Genomic DNA, 20465 nt, shown 5'->3' with positions numbered 1-20465 from the left:
TCAAGCAGCGATATTTAATCCAATCGTCTCTTCCCCACCCGCAACTATAACAAATAAAAATGATGGGAGTGTCGGGTGTCTCGCTTTTCTCTACGGTCTTTGTTTATGTTTCCCTGGCAACAAACAGCTAACTAGCTAGCTGACGTTATCGTGTGGTTGTTTTTAGCCATCTGGGGCGTTTCATTGGTCTTATCCACACGGATCTATCAATCGAAATAAAAACCAAGATAGAAATAAATATACGTTTTTTTATTTTTATTTTAGTAGTAACGTTAGATTTATAATGTGATGGGTAGTTATTTTACAAGTGTTTTTATTTTAGCAGTAACGTTAGATGTATAATGTGATGGAAGTTAATTTATAAGTGTTTTTATTTTAGCAGTAACGTTAGATTTGTATGGTGATGATGGAAGTTAATTTATAAGTGTTTTTATTTTAGCAGTAACGTTAGATTTATAATGTGATGGGTAGTTAATTTATAAGTGTTTTATTTTAGCAGTAACGTTAGATTTATAATGGGACAAAAACGTTGAACCCGGAGTGAAAGGAGGCGGGATTACAAGCCCCTCCCTCTTCCTCCGGGGAGGAATCTGTTAGTTCCCAGTGTTTGCGATGAACGGAGACGGACAGCAACCTATTCATTTCCACGTTCATCATGATTCCAACCCATTTGCCGTCATGGGCAACACCAATGAATTATTCTGAGTAGTTTGACCGCAAAATCAACGCATAAAAATGAATTTGCTTGTTTTTCTTGGTTTGATTAATTTTCCATTTATCCGAGGTGTGAGGGATATACCAAGACTCATCTTGAGACAAGGTAAGTACATGTATTCTGTGACTGCTGCTGCACACACGGCACCTGTTCATTAACTGTAACAATTTTGCAACGAAGGCTGTCATGTCTGATTCAAAGTGTCAATAATATAATAATAATAATAATAATAATGTATTACCGTTGTAAAACGATTTTCATTACATAATAATAATCCCAAAGTGCAAAAAAACTAAACATTTTTAATTAAATTTAAAAAATAAATTTAAAAAATAAATATATATTTATATATATCGAACCATATCATAAAAGCAACCATCAAAGTCTAGGAGGAAGGGTAGTCAGATCAAGATCAAGATCATAAACCCTTTTAAACATCATGTGTTTGAGCTACAAAACTTAACTGGGGCTGAGCTAGAGCTGTATTTGTGAGACAAGAGCAGATCCTTAACTGGCCCAGGTCTTTTTTACATTTTGTTTTATAAAAACATCTTTAGATTCAGAATGGTTTGAGCTACAAACTATTAAAAGTTATCTATGGAAAGCTGAGACTCACAAACACTTAACATGTTCTGATCTATGACGCCCAGAAAGTACACAGGAGTCGTTAAAAAGGTAGGCGGTTCTTCTACATAGAAGACCATAGGAGATCCCAGGTCATAGTGTCTAATTTTTTATTTTTTAAATTTAATTTCACCTTTATTTAACCAGGTAGGCAAGTTGAGAACAAGTTCTCATTTACAGTTGCGACCCGGCCAAGATAAAGCAAAGCAGTTCGACACATACAACAACACAGAGTTACACATGGAGTAAAACAAACATACAGTCAATAATACAGTAGAAAAATAAGTCTATATACAATGTGAGCAAATGAGGTGAGATAAGGGAGGTAAAGGCAAAAAAAAGGCCATGGTGGCGAAGTAAATACAATATAGCAAGTAAAACACTGGAATGGTAGATTTGCAGTGGAATAATGTGTAAAGTAGAGATAGAATTAATTGGGTGCAAAGGAGCAAAATAAATAAATAAATTAAATACAGTTGGGAAAGAGGTAGTTGTTTGGACTAAATTATAGGTGGACTATGTACAGGTGCAGTAATCTGTGAGCTGCTCTGACAGCTGGTGCTTAAAGCTAGTGAGGGAGATAAGTGTTTCCAGTTTCAGAGATTTTTGTAGTTCGTTCCAGTCATTGGCAGCAGAGAACTGGAAGGAGACAAGTTGAGAACAAGTTCTCATTTACAACTGCGACCTGGCCAAGATAAAGCAAAGCAGTTCGACACATACAACAACACAGAGTGACACATGGAGTAAACAAACATACAGGCAATAATACAGTAGGAAAATAAGTCTATATGCAATGTGAGCAAATGAGGTGAGATAAGGGAGGTAAAGGCAATAAATAGGCCATGGTGGCGAAGTAAAATATAGCACTGGAATCGTAGATTTGAGAGTAGATGAGTGTGCAAAGTAGAAATACTGGGGTGCAAAGGAGCTAAATAAATAAATATAGTAGGGGAAGAGGGTAGTTGTTTGGGCTATTTATAGATGGGCAGATTTTTTGCTGGGGTCTTGGGACTGATAGGATTAAGGACTCTACTTTAACCCTCTAGAGTGGATGTCCGCACCCCTCCAGACATCTAATTAGCATCATAAAAACATCCCCATTAATAATCTGTCAGGTTAAAATGGAGAGAGAGATCTATCCATCACATCCCCATTAATAATCTGTCAGATTAAGATGGAGAGAGAGATCTATCCATCACATCCCCATTAATAATCTGTCAGGTTAAGATGGAGAGAGAGATCTATCCACCACATCCCCATTAATAATCTGTCAGGTTAAGATGGAGAGAGAGATCTATCCATCACATCCCCATTAATAATCTGTCAGATTAAGATGGAGAGAGAGATCTATCCACCACATCCCCATTAATAATCTGTCAGGTTAAGATGGAGAGAGAGATCTATCCATCACATCCCCATTAATAATCTGTCAGATTAAGATGGAGAGAGAGATCTATCCACCACATCCCCATTAATAATCTGTCAGATTAAGATGGAGAGAGAGATCTATCCACCACATCCCCATTAATAATCTGTCAGGTTAAAATGGAGAGAGAGATCTATCCACCACATCCCCATTAATAATCTGTCAGGTTAAGATGGAGAGAGAGATCTATCCATCACATCCCCATTAATAATCTGTCAGGTTAAAATGGAGAGAGAGATCTATCCACCACATCCCCATTAATAATCTGTCAGGTTAAGATGGAGAGAGAGATCTATCCACCACATCCCCATTAATAATCTGTCAGGTTAAGATGGAGAGAGAGATCTATCCACCACATCCCCATTAATAATCTGTCAGATTAAGATGGAGAGAGAGATCTATCCATCACATCCCCATTAATAATCTGTCAGGTTAAGATGGAGAGAGAGATCTATCCACCACATCCCCATTAATAATCTGTCAGGTTAAGATGGAGAGAGAGATCTATCCACCACATCCCCATTAATAATCTGTCAGGTTAAGATGGAGAGAGAGATCTATCCACCACATCCCCATTAATAATCTGTCAGGTTAAGATGGAGAGAGAGATCTATCCACCACATCCGCCGATCTCGCACTTCCTAATCTGCAGTGAAAGGTGAGAACCAGAGCGGCATTTGTCAGACCAGGAGAGGTCCGAAAGATCGGACGTCTCGCAAAGTTGTCTGTTGCGTCTCAACGGTTACACACTATTATGAGGGAGGAGAGGGAGAGAGCGAATTAGAGAGAGCATACTTAAATTCACACAGGACACCGGATAGGACAGGATAAATACTCCAGATATAACAAACTGACCCTAGCCCCCCGACACATAAACTACTGCAGCATAAGTACTGGAGGCTGAGACAGGAGGGGACAGGAGACACTGTGGCCCCATCCGACGATACCAGGGCCAACCAGGCAGGATATAACCCCACCCACTTTGCCAAAGCACAGCCTCCACACCACTAGAGGGATATCTTCAAAACACCAATTTACTACTGAGTATAGCCTACAAAGATCTCTCCAACCACAAGAAACCAGAGAGGGGCGCCAACCTAGACAGGAAGATCACATCAGTGACTCAACCCACTCAAGTGATGCACCCGTCCTAGGGACGACATGAAAGAGCACCAGTAAGCCAGTGACTCAGCCCCTGTAATAGGGTTAGAGGCAGAGAATCCCAGTGGAAAGAGGGGAACCGGCCAGGCAGAGACAGCAAGGGCGGTTCGTTGCTCCAGAGCCTTTCCGTTCACCTTCCCACTCCTGGGCCAGACTACACTCAATCATAGGACCTACTGAAGAGATGAGTCTTCAATAAAGACTTAAAGGTTGAGACTGAGTCTGGGTCTCTCACATGGGTAGAGAAAGCCCTGCCTCCAGCTGTTTGCTTAGAAATTCTAGGGACAATTAGGAGGCCTGCTTCTTGTGACCGTAGCGTACGTGTAGGTATGTATGGCAGGACCAAATCAGAGAGATAGGTAGGAGCAAGCCCATGTAATGCTTTGTAGGTTAGCAGTAAACCTTTGAAATCAGCCCTAGCCTTAACAGGAAGCCAGTGTAGAGAGGCTAGCACTGGAGTAATATGATCACATTTTTTGGTTCTAGTCAGGATTCTAGCAGCCGTATTTAGCACTAACTGAAGTTTATTTAGTGCTTTATCCGGGTAGCCGGAAAGTAGAGCATTGCAGTAGTCTAACCTTGAAGTGACAAAAGCATGGATACATTTTTCAGCATCATTTTTGGACAGAAAGTTTCTGATTTTTGCAATGTTACATAGATGGAAAAAAGCTGTCCTTGAAACAGTCTTGATATGTTCTTCAAAAGAGAGATCAGGGTCCAGAGTAACGCCGAGGTCCTTCACAGTTTTATTTGAGACGACTGTACAACCATTAAGATTAATTGTCAGATCCAACAGAGAGATCTCTTTGTTTCTTGGGACCGAGAACAAGCATCTCTGTTTTGTCCGAGTTTAAAAGTATAACATTTGCCACCATCCACTTCCTTATGTCTGAAACACAGGCTTCCAGGGAGGGCAATGTTGGGGTTTCACCATGTTTCATTGAAATGTACAGCTGTGTGTCATCCGCATAGCAGTGGAAGTTAACATGTTTCCGAATGACATCACCAAGAGGTCAAATGTATAGTGAAAACAAAAAAAAACAGAACCTTGAGGAACACCGAAACTTACAGTTGATTTGTCAGAAGACAAACCATTCAGAGAGACTAACATATCTTTCCAACAGATAAGATCTAAACCAGGCCAGAACATGTCCGTGTAGACCAATTTGGGTTTCCAATCTCTCCAAAAGAATGTGGTGATCGATGGTATCAAAAGCAACACTACCACCCTACTGCAAAGGTGCCATTCAGAGATTGAATGGGCAAGACAAAAGATTTAAGTTCCTTTCAACTGAGTATGGTAGTAGTTGCTAGGCGAACCGGTTTGAGTGTGTCAAGAACTGCAATGCTGCTGGGTTTTTCACACGCAACAATTTCCCATGGGCCCGTATCCCTGTGGAACATTTTCAACACCTTGTATAGTTCATGACCTGACTAAAGGTGGTTCCTAATGTTTGGTGCACTCAGTGTAAATATGAAGCCTATATACCTGTATTATAGTGCTCCAACCTGTTCTTAGGTGTTAGGGATGTTTTTCTAGCCGTATCACATAACAGTCCGTGAACTCTGAAGAGTCTAGTCTGTGTGCTGGTGATACTTAATGCAGAAAGACAGCATTATAACTCCCACCCAGAGAGACAGTATTATAACTACCACCTAGAGAGACAGCATTATAACTACCACCTAGAGAGACAGCATTATAACTACCACCCAGAGAGACAGCATTAGAACTACCACCTAGAGAGACAGCATTATAACTACCACCTAGAGAGACAGCATTATAACTACCACCCAGAGAGACAGCATTAGAGCTACCACCTAGAGAGACCGCATTAGAACTACCACCTAGAGAGACAACATTATAACTACCACCTAGAGAGACAGCATTATAACTACCACCCAGAGAGACAGCATTAGAACTACCACCCAGAGAGACAGCATTATAACTCCCACCCAGAGAGACAGTATTATAACTACCACCTAAAGAGACAGCATTATAACTACCACCTAGAGAGACAGCATTAGAACTACCACCTAGAGAGACAGCATTAGAACTACCACCTAGAGAGACAGCATTAGAACTACCACCGAGAGAGACAGCATTAGAACTACCACCTAGAGAGACCGCATTAGAACTACCACCTAGAGAGACAGCATTATAACTACCACCTAGAGAGACCGCATTAGAACTACCACCCAGAGAGACAGCATGAGAACTACCACCTAGAGAGACAGCATGAGAACTACCACCTAGAGACAGCATTAGAACTACCACCCAGAGAGACAGCATGAGAACTACCACCTAGAGAGACCGCATTAGAACTACCACCCAGAGAGACAGCATGAGAACTACCACCTAGAGAGACCGCATTATAACTACCACCCAGAGAGACAGCATTAGAACTACCACCTAGAGAGACAGCATTATAACTACCACCCAGAGAGACAGCATTATAACTACCACCTAGAGAGACCGCATTAGAACTACCACCCAGAGAGACAGCATGAGAACTACCACCTAGAGAGACAGCATGAGAACTACCACCTAGAGAGACAGCATGAGAACTACCACCTAGAGAGACAGCATTAGAACTACCACCCAGAGAGACAGCATGAGAACTACCACCTAGAGAGACCGCATTAGAACTACCACCCAGAGAGACAGCATGAGAACTACCACCTAGAGAGACCGCATTAGAACTACCACCTAGAGAGACAGCATTATAACTACCACCTAGAGAGACCGCATTAGAACTACCACCCAGAGAGACAGCATGAGAACTACCACCTAGAGAGACAGCATGAGAACTACCACCTAGAGAGACAGCATGAGAACTACCACCTAGAGAGACAGCATTAGAACTACCACCTAGAGAGACAGCATTAGAACTACCACCTAGAGAGACAGCATTAGAACTACCACCTAGAGAGACAGCATTATAACTACCACCTAGAGAGACAGCATTATAACTACCACCCAGAGAGACAGCATTATAACTACCACCCAGAGAGACAGCATTAGAACTACCACCTAGAGAGACAGCATTAGAACTACCACCTAGAGAGACAGCATTAGAACTACCACCTAGAGAGACAGCATTAGAACTACCACCCAGAGAGACAGCATTAGAACTACCACCTAGAGAGACAGCATTAGAACTACCACCCAGAGAGACAGCATTATAACTACCACCTAGAGAGACAGCATTAGAACTACCACCTAGAGAGACAGCATTATAACTACCACCTAGAGAGACAGCATTATAACTACCACCCAGAGAGACAGCATTAGAACTACCACCTAGAGAGACAGCATTAGAACTACCACCTAGAGAGACAGCATTAGAACTACCACCCAGAGAGACAGCATTAGAACTACCACCTAGAGAGACAGCATTATAACTACCACCCAGAGAGACAGCATTAGAACTACCACCTAGAGAGACAGCATTAGAACTACCACCTAGAGAGACAGCATTAGAACTACCACCTAAAGAGACAGCATTATAACTACCACCTAGAGAGACAGCATTAGAACTACCACCTAGAGAGACAGCATTATAACTACCACCCAGAGAGACAGCATTAGAACTACCACCTAGAGAGACAGCATTAGAACTACCACCTAGAGAGACAGCATTAGAACTACCACCTAGAGAGACAGCATTATAACTACCACCTAGAGAGACCGCATTAGAACTACCACCTAGAGAGACAGCATTAGAACTACCACCTAGAGAGACAGCATTAGAACTACCACCTAGAGAGACAGCATTATAACTACCACCTAGAGAGACCGCATTAGAACTACCACCCAGAGAGACAGCATGAGAAGTACCACCTAGAGAGACAGCATGAGAACTACCACCTAGAGAGACCGCATTAGAACTACCACCTAGAGAGACAGCATTAGAACTACCACCTAGAGAGACAGCATGAGAACTACCACCTAGAGAGACAGCATTAGAACTACCACCTAAAGAGACAGCATTATAACTACCACCTAGAGAGACAGCATTAGAACTACCACCTAGAGAGACAGCATTAGAACTACCACCTAGAGAGACAGCATTAGAACTACCATCTAGAGAGACAGCATTAGAACTACCACCTAGAGAGACAGCATTAGAACTACCACCTAGAGAGAGAGAGCATTAGAACTACCACCTAGAGAGAGAGAGCATTAGAACTACCACCTAGAGAGACAGTATTAGAACTACCACCTAGAGAGACAGCATTAGAACTACCACCTAGAGAGACAGCATTAGAACTACCACCTAGAGAGACAGCATTAGAACTACCACCTAGAGAGACAGCATTAGAACTCCCACCTAGAGAGACAGCATTAGAACTACCACCTAGAGAGACAGCATTAGAACTACCACCTAGAGAGAGAGAGAGCATTATAACTACCACCTAGAGAGACAGCATTAGAACTACCACCCAGAGAGACAGCATTAGAACTACCACCGAGAGAGACAGCATTAGAACTACCACCTAGAGAGACAGCATTAGAACTACCACCTAGAGAGACAGTATTAGAACTACCACCTAGAGAGAGAGAGCATTATAACTACCACATAGAGAGACAGCATTAGAACTACCACCTAGAGAGACAGCATTATAACTACCACCTAGAGAGACAGCATTAGAACTACCACCTAGAGAGACAGTATTAGAACTACCACCTAGAGAGAGAGAGCATTATAACTACCACATAGAGAGACAGCATTAGAACTACCACCTAGAAAGACAGCATTAGAACTACCACCTAGAAAGACAGCATTAGAGCTAAACAGAATTATTTATTTCAGGGATTCAAAATGATATAGCTCAGTGATTCAGAATGATATAGCTCAGGGATTCAGAATGATATAGCTCAGGGATTCAGAATGATATAGCTCAGGGATTCAGAATGATATAGCTCAGGGCTACAGAATGACATAGCTCAGGGATTCAGAAGGATATAGCTCAGGGATTCAGAATGATATAGCTCAGGGCTACAGAATGATATAGCTCAGGGATTCAGAATGATATAGCTCAGGGATTCAGAATGATATAGCTCAGGGATTCAGAATGATATAGCTCAGGGATTCAGAAGGATATAGCTCAGGGATTCAGAATTATATAGTTCAGGGCTACAGAATGATATAGCTCAGGGAAACAGAATGATGTAGCCCAGGGAAACAAAATTATGAAGCCCACGGAAACAGAATGATGTAGCCCAGGGAAACAGAATGATGTAGCCCAGGGAAACAGAATGATGTAGCCCAGGGAAACAGAATGATGTAGCCCAGGGAAACAGAATGATGTAGCCCAGGGAAACAGAATGATGTAGCGCAGGGAAACAGAATGATGTAGCCCAGGGAAACAGAATGATGTAGCCCAGGGAAACAGAATGATGTAGCCCAGGGAAACAGAATGATGTAGCCCAGGGAAACAGAATGATGTAGCCCAGGGAAACAGAATGATGTAGCCCAGGGAAACAGAATGATGTAGCCCAGGGAAACAGAATGATGTAGCCCACGGAAACAGAATGATGTAGCCCAGGGAAACAGAATGATGTAGCCCAGGGAAACAGAATGATGTAGCCCAGGGAAACAGAATGATGTAGCCCAGGGAAACAGAATGATGTAGCCCAGGGAAACAGAATGATGTAGCCCAGGGAAACAGAATGATGTAGCCCAGGGAAACAGAATGATGTAGCCCACGGAAACAGAATGATGTAGCCCAGGGAAACAGAATGATGTAGCCCAGGGAATGACACTGTAGAAAATTACACCAACATGATGCTTTCCATCGTGTGTGTGAATGAATAGTGCCACACGGACGTAAAATCAGCATTACAGTTGTCTGTGGAACACTACTGTATTGACATCTACCCACAAATATTATGAAAACAGTCCTGTTCTTTTTTTTTTTTCATTTCTTCCAATGTACATTCTTGCTTTGTCCCCATTTTGTTTTCTGAAACCTTCTACTGTACCCAGAGAAATATAATTAATAATTGTAAATAATAGCTAATGCAGCTCATTCTTTCTATGGCCGTACCACCATCCAGCTCCATCCAGATTCTAATTCTGTTCCTTCCTCCAGACAGGATAGAAAGCCGGCTGGAATATAACCTTCCTCAGAACCACACAGTCTTCTTCCAACCAGAAGATGGTGATGAGCTGTACGTTGGAGGCACAGACTTTGTCTTTCAGATTGATGTGGAGTACAGTCGAATATTAGAGGTTGGTACACACAGTCACTGTTCCCTTTCCTTTCCCTCCCAAGATCACAATTAGCCGCCCCCCCCCTATTTGAGATATCTACTACAGCCCTCATCCTCCACATACAACACCCGTTCTGCCAGTCACATTCTGTTAAAGGTCCCCCCCCCACACACACATCCCTGGGTCGCTCGTCTTTTAAAAACATGTTTGTTTCACCTTTTATTTAACCAGGTCGGCCAGTTGAGAACAAGTTCTCATTTACAACTGCGACCTGGCCAAGATAAAGCAAAGCAGTGTGACACAAACAACAACACAGAGTTACACATGGAGTAAAACAAACGTACAGTCAATAATACATTAGAAAAAATATATATGTACAGTGTGTTCCAATGTAGAAGAGTAGGGTGGTAAAGGCAATAACTTAACTGACTTGCCTAGTTAAATAAAGGTTAAATATACAAATAAAAAACCATGCTCATTTTATATGCAGTGTCCCTCTTTTAATAATTGGTATCATACAGTATGTTGAATGTCATATTCTCCTTTCTAGAACATGGTACTTGTTTGTTGGGTTAGTCTCACAGGGCTGCTAGAACATGGTACTTGTTTGTTGGGTTAGTCTCACAGGGCTGCTAGAACATGGTACTTGTTTGTTGGGTTAGCCTCACAGGGCTGCTAGAACATGGTACTTGTTTGTTGGGTTAGTCTCACAGGGCTGCTAGAACATGGTACCTGTTTGTTGGGTTAGTCTCACAGGGCTGCTAGGATGATACTTGTTTGTTGGGTTAGTCTCACAGGGCTGCTAAACATGGTACTTGTTTGTTGGGTTAGTCTCACAGGGCTGCTAGAACATGGTACTTGTTTGTAGGGTTAGTCTCACAGGGCTGCTAGAAGATGGTACTTGTTTGTTGGGTTAGTCTCACAGGGCTGCTAGAACATGGTACTTGTTTGTTGGGTTAGTCTCACAGGGATGCTAGAACATGGTACTTGTTTGTTGGGTTAGTCTCACAGGGCTGCTAGAACATGGTACTTGTTTGTTGGGTTAGTCTCACAGGGATGCTAGAACATGGTACTTGTTTGTTGGGTTAGTCTCACAGGGCTGCTAGAACATGGTACTTGTTTGTTGGGTTAGTCTCACAGGGCTGCTAGAACATGGTACTTGTTTGTTGGGTTAGCCTCACAGGGCTGCTAGAACATGGTACTTGTTTGTTGGGTTAGTCTCACAGGGCTGCTAGAACATGGTACTTGTTTGTTGGGTTAGTCTCACAGGGCTGCTAGAACATGGTACTTGTTTGTTGGGTTAGTCTCACAGGGCTGCTAGAACATGGTACTTGTTTGTTGGGTTAGTCTCACAGGGCTGCTAGAACATGGTACTTGTTTGTTGGGTTAGTCTCACAGGGATGCTAGAACATGGTACTTGTTTGTTGGGTTAGTCTCACAGGGCTGCTAGAACATGGTACCTGTTTGTTGGGTTAGTCTCACAGGGCTGCTAGAACATGGTACTTGTTTGTTGGGTTAGCCTCACAGGGCTGCTAGAACATGGTACTTGTTTGTTGGGTTAGTCTCACAGGGATGCTAGAACATGGTACTTGTTTGTTGGGTTAGTCTCACAGGGCTGCTAGAACATGGTACCTGTTTGTTGGGTTAGTCTCACAGGGCTGCTAGAACATGGTACTTGTTTGTTGGGTTAGTCTCACAGGGCTGCTAGAACATGATACTTGTTTGATGGGTTAGTCTCCGAGGGCTGCTAGAACATGGTACTTGTTTGTTGGGTTAGTCTCACAGGGCTGCTAGAACATGGTACTTGTTTGTTGGATTAGTCTCACAGGGCTGCTAGAACATGATACTTGTTTGATGGGTTAGTCTCCGAGGGCTGCTAGAACATGGTACTTGTTTGTTGGGTTAGTCTCACAGGGCTGCTAGAACATGGTACTTGTTTGTTGGGTTAGTCTCACAGGGCTGCTAGAACATGATACTTGTTTGTTGGGTTAGCCTCACAGGGCTGCTAGAACATGATACTTGTTTGTTGGGTTAGCCTCACAGGGCTGCTAGAACATGATACTTGTTTGTTGGGTTAGTCTCACAGGGCTGCTAGAACATGGTACTTGTTTGTTGGGTTAGTCTCACAGGGCTGCTAGAACATGATACTTGTTTGTTGGGTTAGTCTCACAGGGCTGCTAGAACATGATACTTGTTTGTTGGGTTAGTCTCACAGGGCTGCTAGAACATGATACTTGTTTGTTGGGTTAGTCTCCGAGGGCTGCTAGAACATGGTACTTGTTTGTTGGGTTAGTCTCACAGGGCTGCTAGAACATGGTACTTGTTTGTTGGGTTAGTCTCACAGGGCTGCTAGAACATGGTACTTGTTTGTTGGGTTAGTCTCACAGGGCTGCTAGAACATGGTACTTGTTTGTTGGGTTAGTCTCACAGGGCTGCTAGAACATGATACTTGTTTGTTGGGTTAGTCTCACAGGGCTGCTAGAACATGGTACTTGTTTGTTGGGTTAGCCTCACAGGGCTGCTAGAACATGATACTTGTTTGTTGGGTTAGTCTCCGAGGGCTGCTAGAACATGGTACCTGTTTGTTGGGTTAGTCTCACAGGGCTGCTAGAACATGGTACTTGTTTGTTGGGTTAGCCTCACAGGGCTGCTAGAACTTGGTACTTGTTTGTTGGGTTAGTCTCACAGGGCTGCTAGAACATGGTACTTGTTTGTTGGGTTAGTCTCACAGGGCTGCTAGAACATGGTACTTGTTTGTTGGGTTAGCCTCACAGGGCTGCTAGAACTTGGTACTTGTTTGTTGGGTTAGTCTCACAGGGCTGCTAGAACATGGTACTTGTTTGTTGGGTTAGTCTCACAGGGCTGCTAGAACATGGTACTTGTTTGTTGGGTTAGTCTCACAGGGCTGCTAGAACATGATACTTGTTTGTTGGGTTAGTCTCACAGGGCTGCTAGAACATGGTACTTGTTTGTTGGGTTAGTCTCACAGGGCTGCTAGAACATGATACTTGTTTGTTGGGTTAGTCTCCGAGGGCTGCTAGAACATGATACTTGTTTGTTGGGTTAGTCTCACAGGGCTGCTAGAACATGGTACTTGTTTGTTGGGTTAGTCTCCGAGGGCTGCTAGAACATGATACTTGTTTGTTGGGTTAGTCTCACAGGGCTGCTAGAACATGGTACTTGTTTGTTGGGTTAGTCTCACAGGGCTGCTAGAACATGGTACTTGTTTGTAGGGTTAGTCTCACAGGGCTGCTAGAACATGGTACTTGTTTGTAGGGTTAGTCTCACAGGGCTGCTAGAACATGATACCTGTTTGTTGGGTTAGTCTCACAGGGCTGCTAGAACATGATACTTGTTTGTTGGGTTAGTCTCACAGGGCTGCTAGAACATGGTACTTGTTTGTCGGGTTAGTCTCCGAGGGCTGCTAGAACATGGTACTTGTTTGTAGGGTTAGCCATTAGGTTTGCTACAAAAGCCAGACATTAAATTATAACGTCAATGCCACAGCGAGCTACATACCCATCAACAGTAGACATCTCAAAGCTATTATTATTGTTATTATTACATTTTCAGGATAAGTCTGTCATCAGATAGGTAGGTGTCAGTTTCAATCCAATTTCACTCAAATGTATTTTATAAAGCCCCCAACCCTCATCAGCAGTTGTAAGTGCTTTACAGATACCCAGCCTACAACCCCAAAGAGCCAGCCATGCAGAGACATAAGCACATTTAGTTATATTAACAGTTATATTATATAAGAGTTATATTAACAATGGTAGGAGTAATGTCTACTTTCAAGCTTGAAAATACTGTGTGTTTTGTGGTACTTAGGGAAACGAACGCTGGTATCTCAAATATTTACGCTGGTGGCCAAGTTAGTTGGCTCTTAAAATCAGGATGTTGAGATGAAAGTCATGCATTCCTCTTGAGTTAAGCAATAACCTGGATATATGTTGGTTTACAGTATGAAAAGCTCCTGATTCAGCCCAAGCAGAGCCTTATACAGCTCTGAGGCAGGGAAGGTAAAACAGGGGAATGTTTTTCTCAATCACGTCTTTTGTTCTGCAGTTGTTCCCACTCGGCACGACGGCTGGACAGACCTGTGGAGAGGTGAGTAAAATCCACATACAGCGCCTTCAGAACGTATACCTCTTGACTTATTCCATGTTTTCTTCTATATATATATATATACTATAAACACTATACACTATACACTATACACACTATACACACTATACACACTATACACTATACACTATACACACTATACACACTATACACTATACACACTATACACTATACACTATACACACTATACACACTATACACACTATACACTATACACACTATACACTATACACTATACACACTATACGCTATACACACTATACACTATACACTATACACACTATACACACTATACACTATACACACTATACACACTATACACTATACACACTATACACACTATACACTATACACTATACACACTATACACTATACACTATACACTATACACACTATACACACTATACACTATACACACTATACACACTATACACACTACACACTATACACACTATACACATTATACACTATACACACTATACACTATACACACTATACACACTATACACTATACACACTATACACACTATACACACTATACACACTATACACTATACACACTATACACACTATACACACTATACACTATACACTATACACACTATATACACTATACACTATACACACTATACACACTATACACTATACACACTATACACTATACACTATACACTATACACACTATACACACTATACACACTATACACACTATACACACTATACACACTATACACTATACACACTATACACTATACACACTATACACACTATACACACTATACACTATACACACTATACACACTATACACTATACACTATACACACTATACACTATACACTATACACTATACACACTATACACACTATACACACTATACACTATACACACTATACACTATACACTATACACACTATAAACACTATACACTATACACTATACACACTATACACACTATACACACTATACACTATACACACTATACACTATACACTATACACACTATACACTATACACACTATACACTATACACTATACACACTACACACTATACACACTATACACATTATACACTATACACACTATACACACTATACACACTATACACTATACACTATACACACTATACACACTATACACACTATACACACTATACACTATACACTATACACACTATACACACTATACACTATACACTATACACACTATACACACTATACACTATACACTATACACACTATACACACTATACACACTATACACTATACACTATACACACTATACACACTATACACACTATACACTATACACACTATACACTATACACACTATACACACTATACACTATACACTATACACACTATACACTATACACTATACACACTATACACACTATACACACTATACACACTATACACACTATACACTATACACACTATACACACTATACACTATACACACTATACACTATACACACTATACACACTATACACTATACACACTATACACTATACACACTATACACACTATACACTATACACTATACACTATACACACTATACACTATATACACTATACACTATACACTATACACTATACACACTATACACACTATACACACTATACACTATACACACTATACACACTATACACACTATACACTATACACACTATACACACTATACACACTATACACACTATACACTATACACTATACACACTATACACACTATACACTATACACACTATACACACTATACACACTATACACTATACACACTATACACACTATACACACTATACACTATACACTATACACACTATACACACTATACACACTATACACTATACACACTATACACACTATACACACTATGCACACTATACACTATGCACACTATACACACTATACACACTATACACTATACACACTATACACACTATACACACTTTACACACTATACACTATACACACTATACACACTATACACACTATACACACTATACACTATACACTATATACACTATGCACACTATACACACTATACACACTATACACACTATACACTATACACACTATACACACTATACACACTATACACACTATACACTATACACACTATACACATTATACACTATACACTATACACACTATACACACTATACACTATACACACTATACACTATACACACTATACACACTATACACTATACACACTATACACTATACACACTATACACTATACACACTATACACACTATACACACTATACACACTATACACTATACACACTATACACACTATACACTATACACACTATACACTATACACTATACACACTATACACACTATACACTATACACTATACACACTATACACTATACACTATACACACTATACACACTATACACTATACACACTATACACTATACACTATACACTATACACACTATACACACTATACACTATACACTATACACACTATACACACTATACACTATACACACTATACACACTATACACACTATACACTATACACTATACACACTATACACACTATACACACTATACACTATACACACTATACACTATACACTATACACACTATACACACTATACACTATACACACTATACACACTATACACTATACACTATACACACTATACACACTATACACTATACACACTATACACTATACACTATACACACTATACACACTATACACACTATGCACACTATACACTATGCACACTATACACACTATACACACTATACACACTATACACTATACACACTATACACACTATACACACTTTACACACTATACACTATACACACTATACACACTATACACACTATACACACTATACACACTATACACTATATACACTATGCACACTATACACACTATACACACTATACACACTATACACACTATACACACTATACACACTATACACACTATACACACTATACACTATACACACTATACACACTATACACACTATACACTATACACACTATACACACTATACACACTATACACACTATACACTATACACACTATACACACTATACACACTATACACTATACACACTATACACTATACACACTATACACTATACACACTATACACTATACACACTATACACACTATACACACTATACACTATACACACTATACACACTATACACACTATATACACTATATACATTATACACACTACACACTATACACACTATACACTATATACACTATACACACTATACACTATACACACTATACACTATACACACTATACACACTATACACACTATACACACTATACACTATACACTATACACACTATACACTATACACACTATACACACTATACACACTATACACACTATACACTATATACACTATACACACTATACACTATACACACTATACACTATACACACTATACACACTATACACACTATACACACTATACACTATACACACTACACACTATACACACTATACACACTATACACTATACACACTATACACACTATACACTATACACTATACACACTATACACACTATACACACTACACACACTATATACACTATACACACTATACACACTATACACACTATACACTATATACACTATACACACTATACACTATACACACTATACACACTATACACTATACACACTATACACACTATACACACTATACACTATACACACTATACACTATACACACTATACACACTATACACTATACACACTATACACACTATACACTATATACACTATACACTATACACACTATACACACTATACACTATACACACTATACACACTATACACTATATACACTATACACACTATACACTATATACACAATACACACTATACACTATATACACACACTATACACACTATAGACACTATACACTATACACACTATACACACTATACACTATACACACTATACACACTATACACTATACACACTATACACACTATACACACTATACACTGTACACACTATACACACTATACACTATACACACTATACACACTATACACTATACACACTATACACACTATATACACACTATACACACTATACACACTATACACACTATACACACTATACACACTATACACACTATATACACTATATACACTATACACACTATATACACTATACACACTATATACACTATACACACTATACACACTATACACACTATACACACTATACACTATACACTATACACACTATATACACACTATACACTATACACACTATACACTATACACACTATACACTATACACACTATACACTGTACACACTATACACACTATACACACTATACACTGTACACACACTATACACTATACACACTATACACACTATATACACTATATACACTATATACACTATATACACTATACCTGATATTGGACAAAGTGAACATTTGTTTTTCAAAATTTAAAAAAATATAATGAAAATGAAATACAGAAATATCACTTTTTTTTTAAATAAGTGTTCACACCCCTGAGTCGATACATTGTAGAAACACCTTTGGCAGCGATTACAGCTGTGAGTCTTTCAGGGTAAGTCTCTAAGAGTGATTAAATTGGTTGTTGACCATTGCTAGACAACACTTTTCAGGTCTTGCCATAGATTTTCAAGTAGATTTAAGTCAAAACTGTAACTTGGGCATGCAGGAACATTCACTGTCTTCTTGGTAAGCAACTCCAGTGTAGATTTAGCCTTGTGTTCCTGCTGAAAGGTGAATTCTACTCTCATTGTCTGGTGGAAATCAGACTGAACCAGGTTGTCCTCTTGGATTTTGCCTGTACTTAGCTCCATTCTATTTCTTTTTTTTTTTTCATCCTGAAAAACTTCCCAGTCCTTAACGACTACAAGCATACCCATAACATGATGCAGCCACGGCTATGTTTGAAAATATGTAGTGTGGTACTCAGTAATGTGTTGTATTGGATTTGCCCAAAACATAACACTTTGTATTCAGGACAAAAAGTGCATTGCTTTGCCTCATGTTTTGCAGTTGTTGCAAACTGGAATATTTGTATTATTCTGTATTAACTGACAGATTATATAATCAACAATATAAATTGTATATAAAACTATATTAACTGACAGGTTTTTATAGAAAGTTGATTCATATTAGTGTCTACTAGGAGTACTTAGAGACTTCCTCAGGGTCAGAGGATCAGCACTCAGCATAGCATGGAAATACACAACTTTTAGATATGGTTCCATTTCCCCCCGGCTGTCTGAATAATATATAACCTTTGGTCTAATTTACCCTTCAACATTACTAGCAAATCAAATGTATTTATATAGCTCTTCGTACATCAGCTGATATCTCAAAGTGCTGTACAGAAACCCAGCCTAAAACCCCCAAACAGCAAGCAATGCAGGTGTAGAAGCACAGTGTGCCGGTGCAATGCACCCGACTGTTGTGTGTTTTTAATATGATAATGTTTGAACGGTATCTGTCCATATTAATATGATTGATTGATTGATTTTATTATAATGTCATGCGCCTGCATGATGCCCAGCCCACATTGTGGGTGAGTTGCACCAACATGGATAACCTCTTAAACTGGTTTAAATCAAGGTTTTATCTATTAATCTTGTTACACCAACTAATCCTAGTTAAATTAAATCCTTCCTCTAATCTAAATTTAGTTTTCACTTTAAACCTAGATAAAAAAATGTTTTAAATATTAACTTAGATTGGAGATTAATTCTAAACTGCCATTTGAGGTGGTTTAACTGATAAAATGGGCAGCATATCTACCGTGGAGAGACCAAAACGACAGAGTTCCTCAGAGAATAATTAGAGACCGGTTAAATCCTGTTGAGTTTCATGATAACGATGAGTTGTCAAGGAGATACTGCTTCTCCAAGGACTCTGTAATGTAACTGGAAAGAAAGACCAACCATGAAGTATGGGAGGGATAGGATCGTGGCTGTACACCCACTACTTCAGCTCCTGGTGGCCCTACGGTTCTATGTAACCGGAGAGCGGATGGGGGCCTTTTTGGACTTCACAAGTCAACCGTCTGCAGGATTGTAGTCGGAGTGTCCATTGCTATTGCCGGTCTGAAGAATCAGTACATCAGGTTCAGTCCTACAGAGGGAACAGCAGCTGGATTTTACAGGAGAG

At 39.9% G+C, this 20465-nt stretch overlaps 1 protein-coding gene across 1 annotated transcript in view; it reads left to right on the top strand.

The window, feature by feature from the left end:
* Positions 1-169: 169 nt before the first annotated feature.
* Positions 170-20465, top strand: part of sema7a (semaphorin 7A) — an 85180-nt gene continuing 64884 nt past the window's right edge. The window contains exons 1-3 of the mRNA XM_052506083.1: positions 170-820; positions 10023-10162; positions 14213-14254. Of these exons, the coding sequence (XP_052362043.1) occupies positions 736-820; positions 10023-10162; positions 14213-14254 (267 nt within the window). The 5' untranslated portion in view covers positions 170-735. The remainder of the gene's footprint in view (positions 821-10022; positions 10163-14212; positions 14255-20465) is intronic.

The sequence above is a fragment of the Oncorhynchus keta genome, unplaced genomic scaffold (assembly GCF_023373465.1).
Source record: "Oncorhynchus keta strain PuntledgeMale-10-30-2019 unplaced genomic scaffold, Oket_V2 Un_contig_25469_pilon_pilon, whole genome shotgun sequence".
In the NCBI taxonomy this organism is placed as follows: domain Eukaryota; kingdom Metazoa; phylum Chordata; class Actinopteri; order Salmoniformes; family Salmonidae; genus Oncorhynchus; species Oncorhynchus keta.
This window is presented reverse-complemented; position numbering and strand designations above follow the sequence as displayed.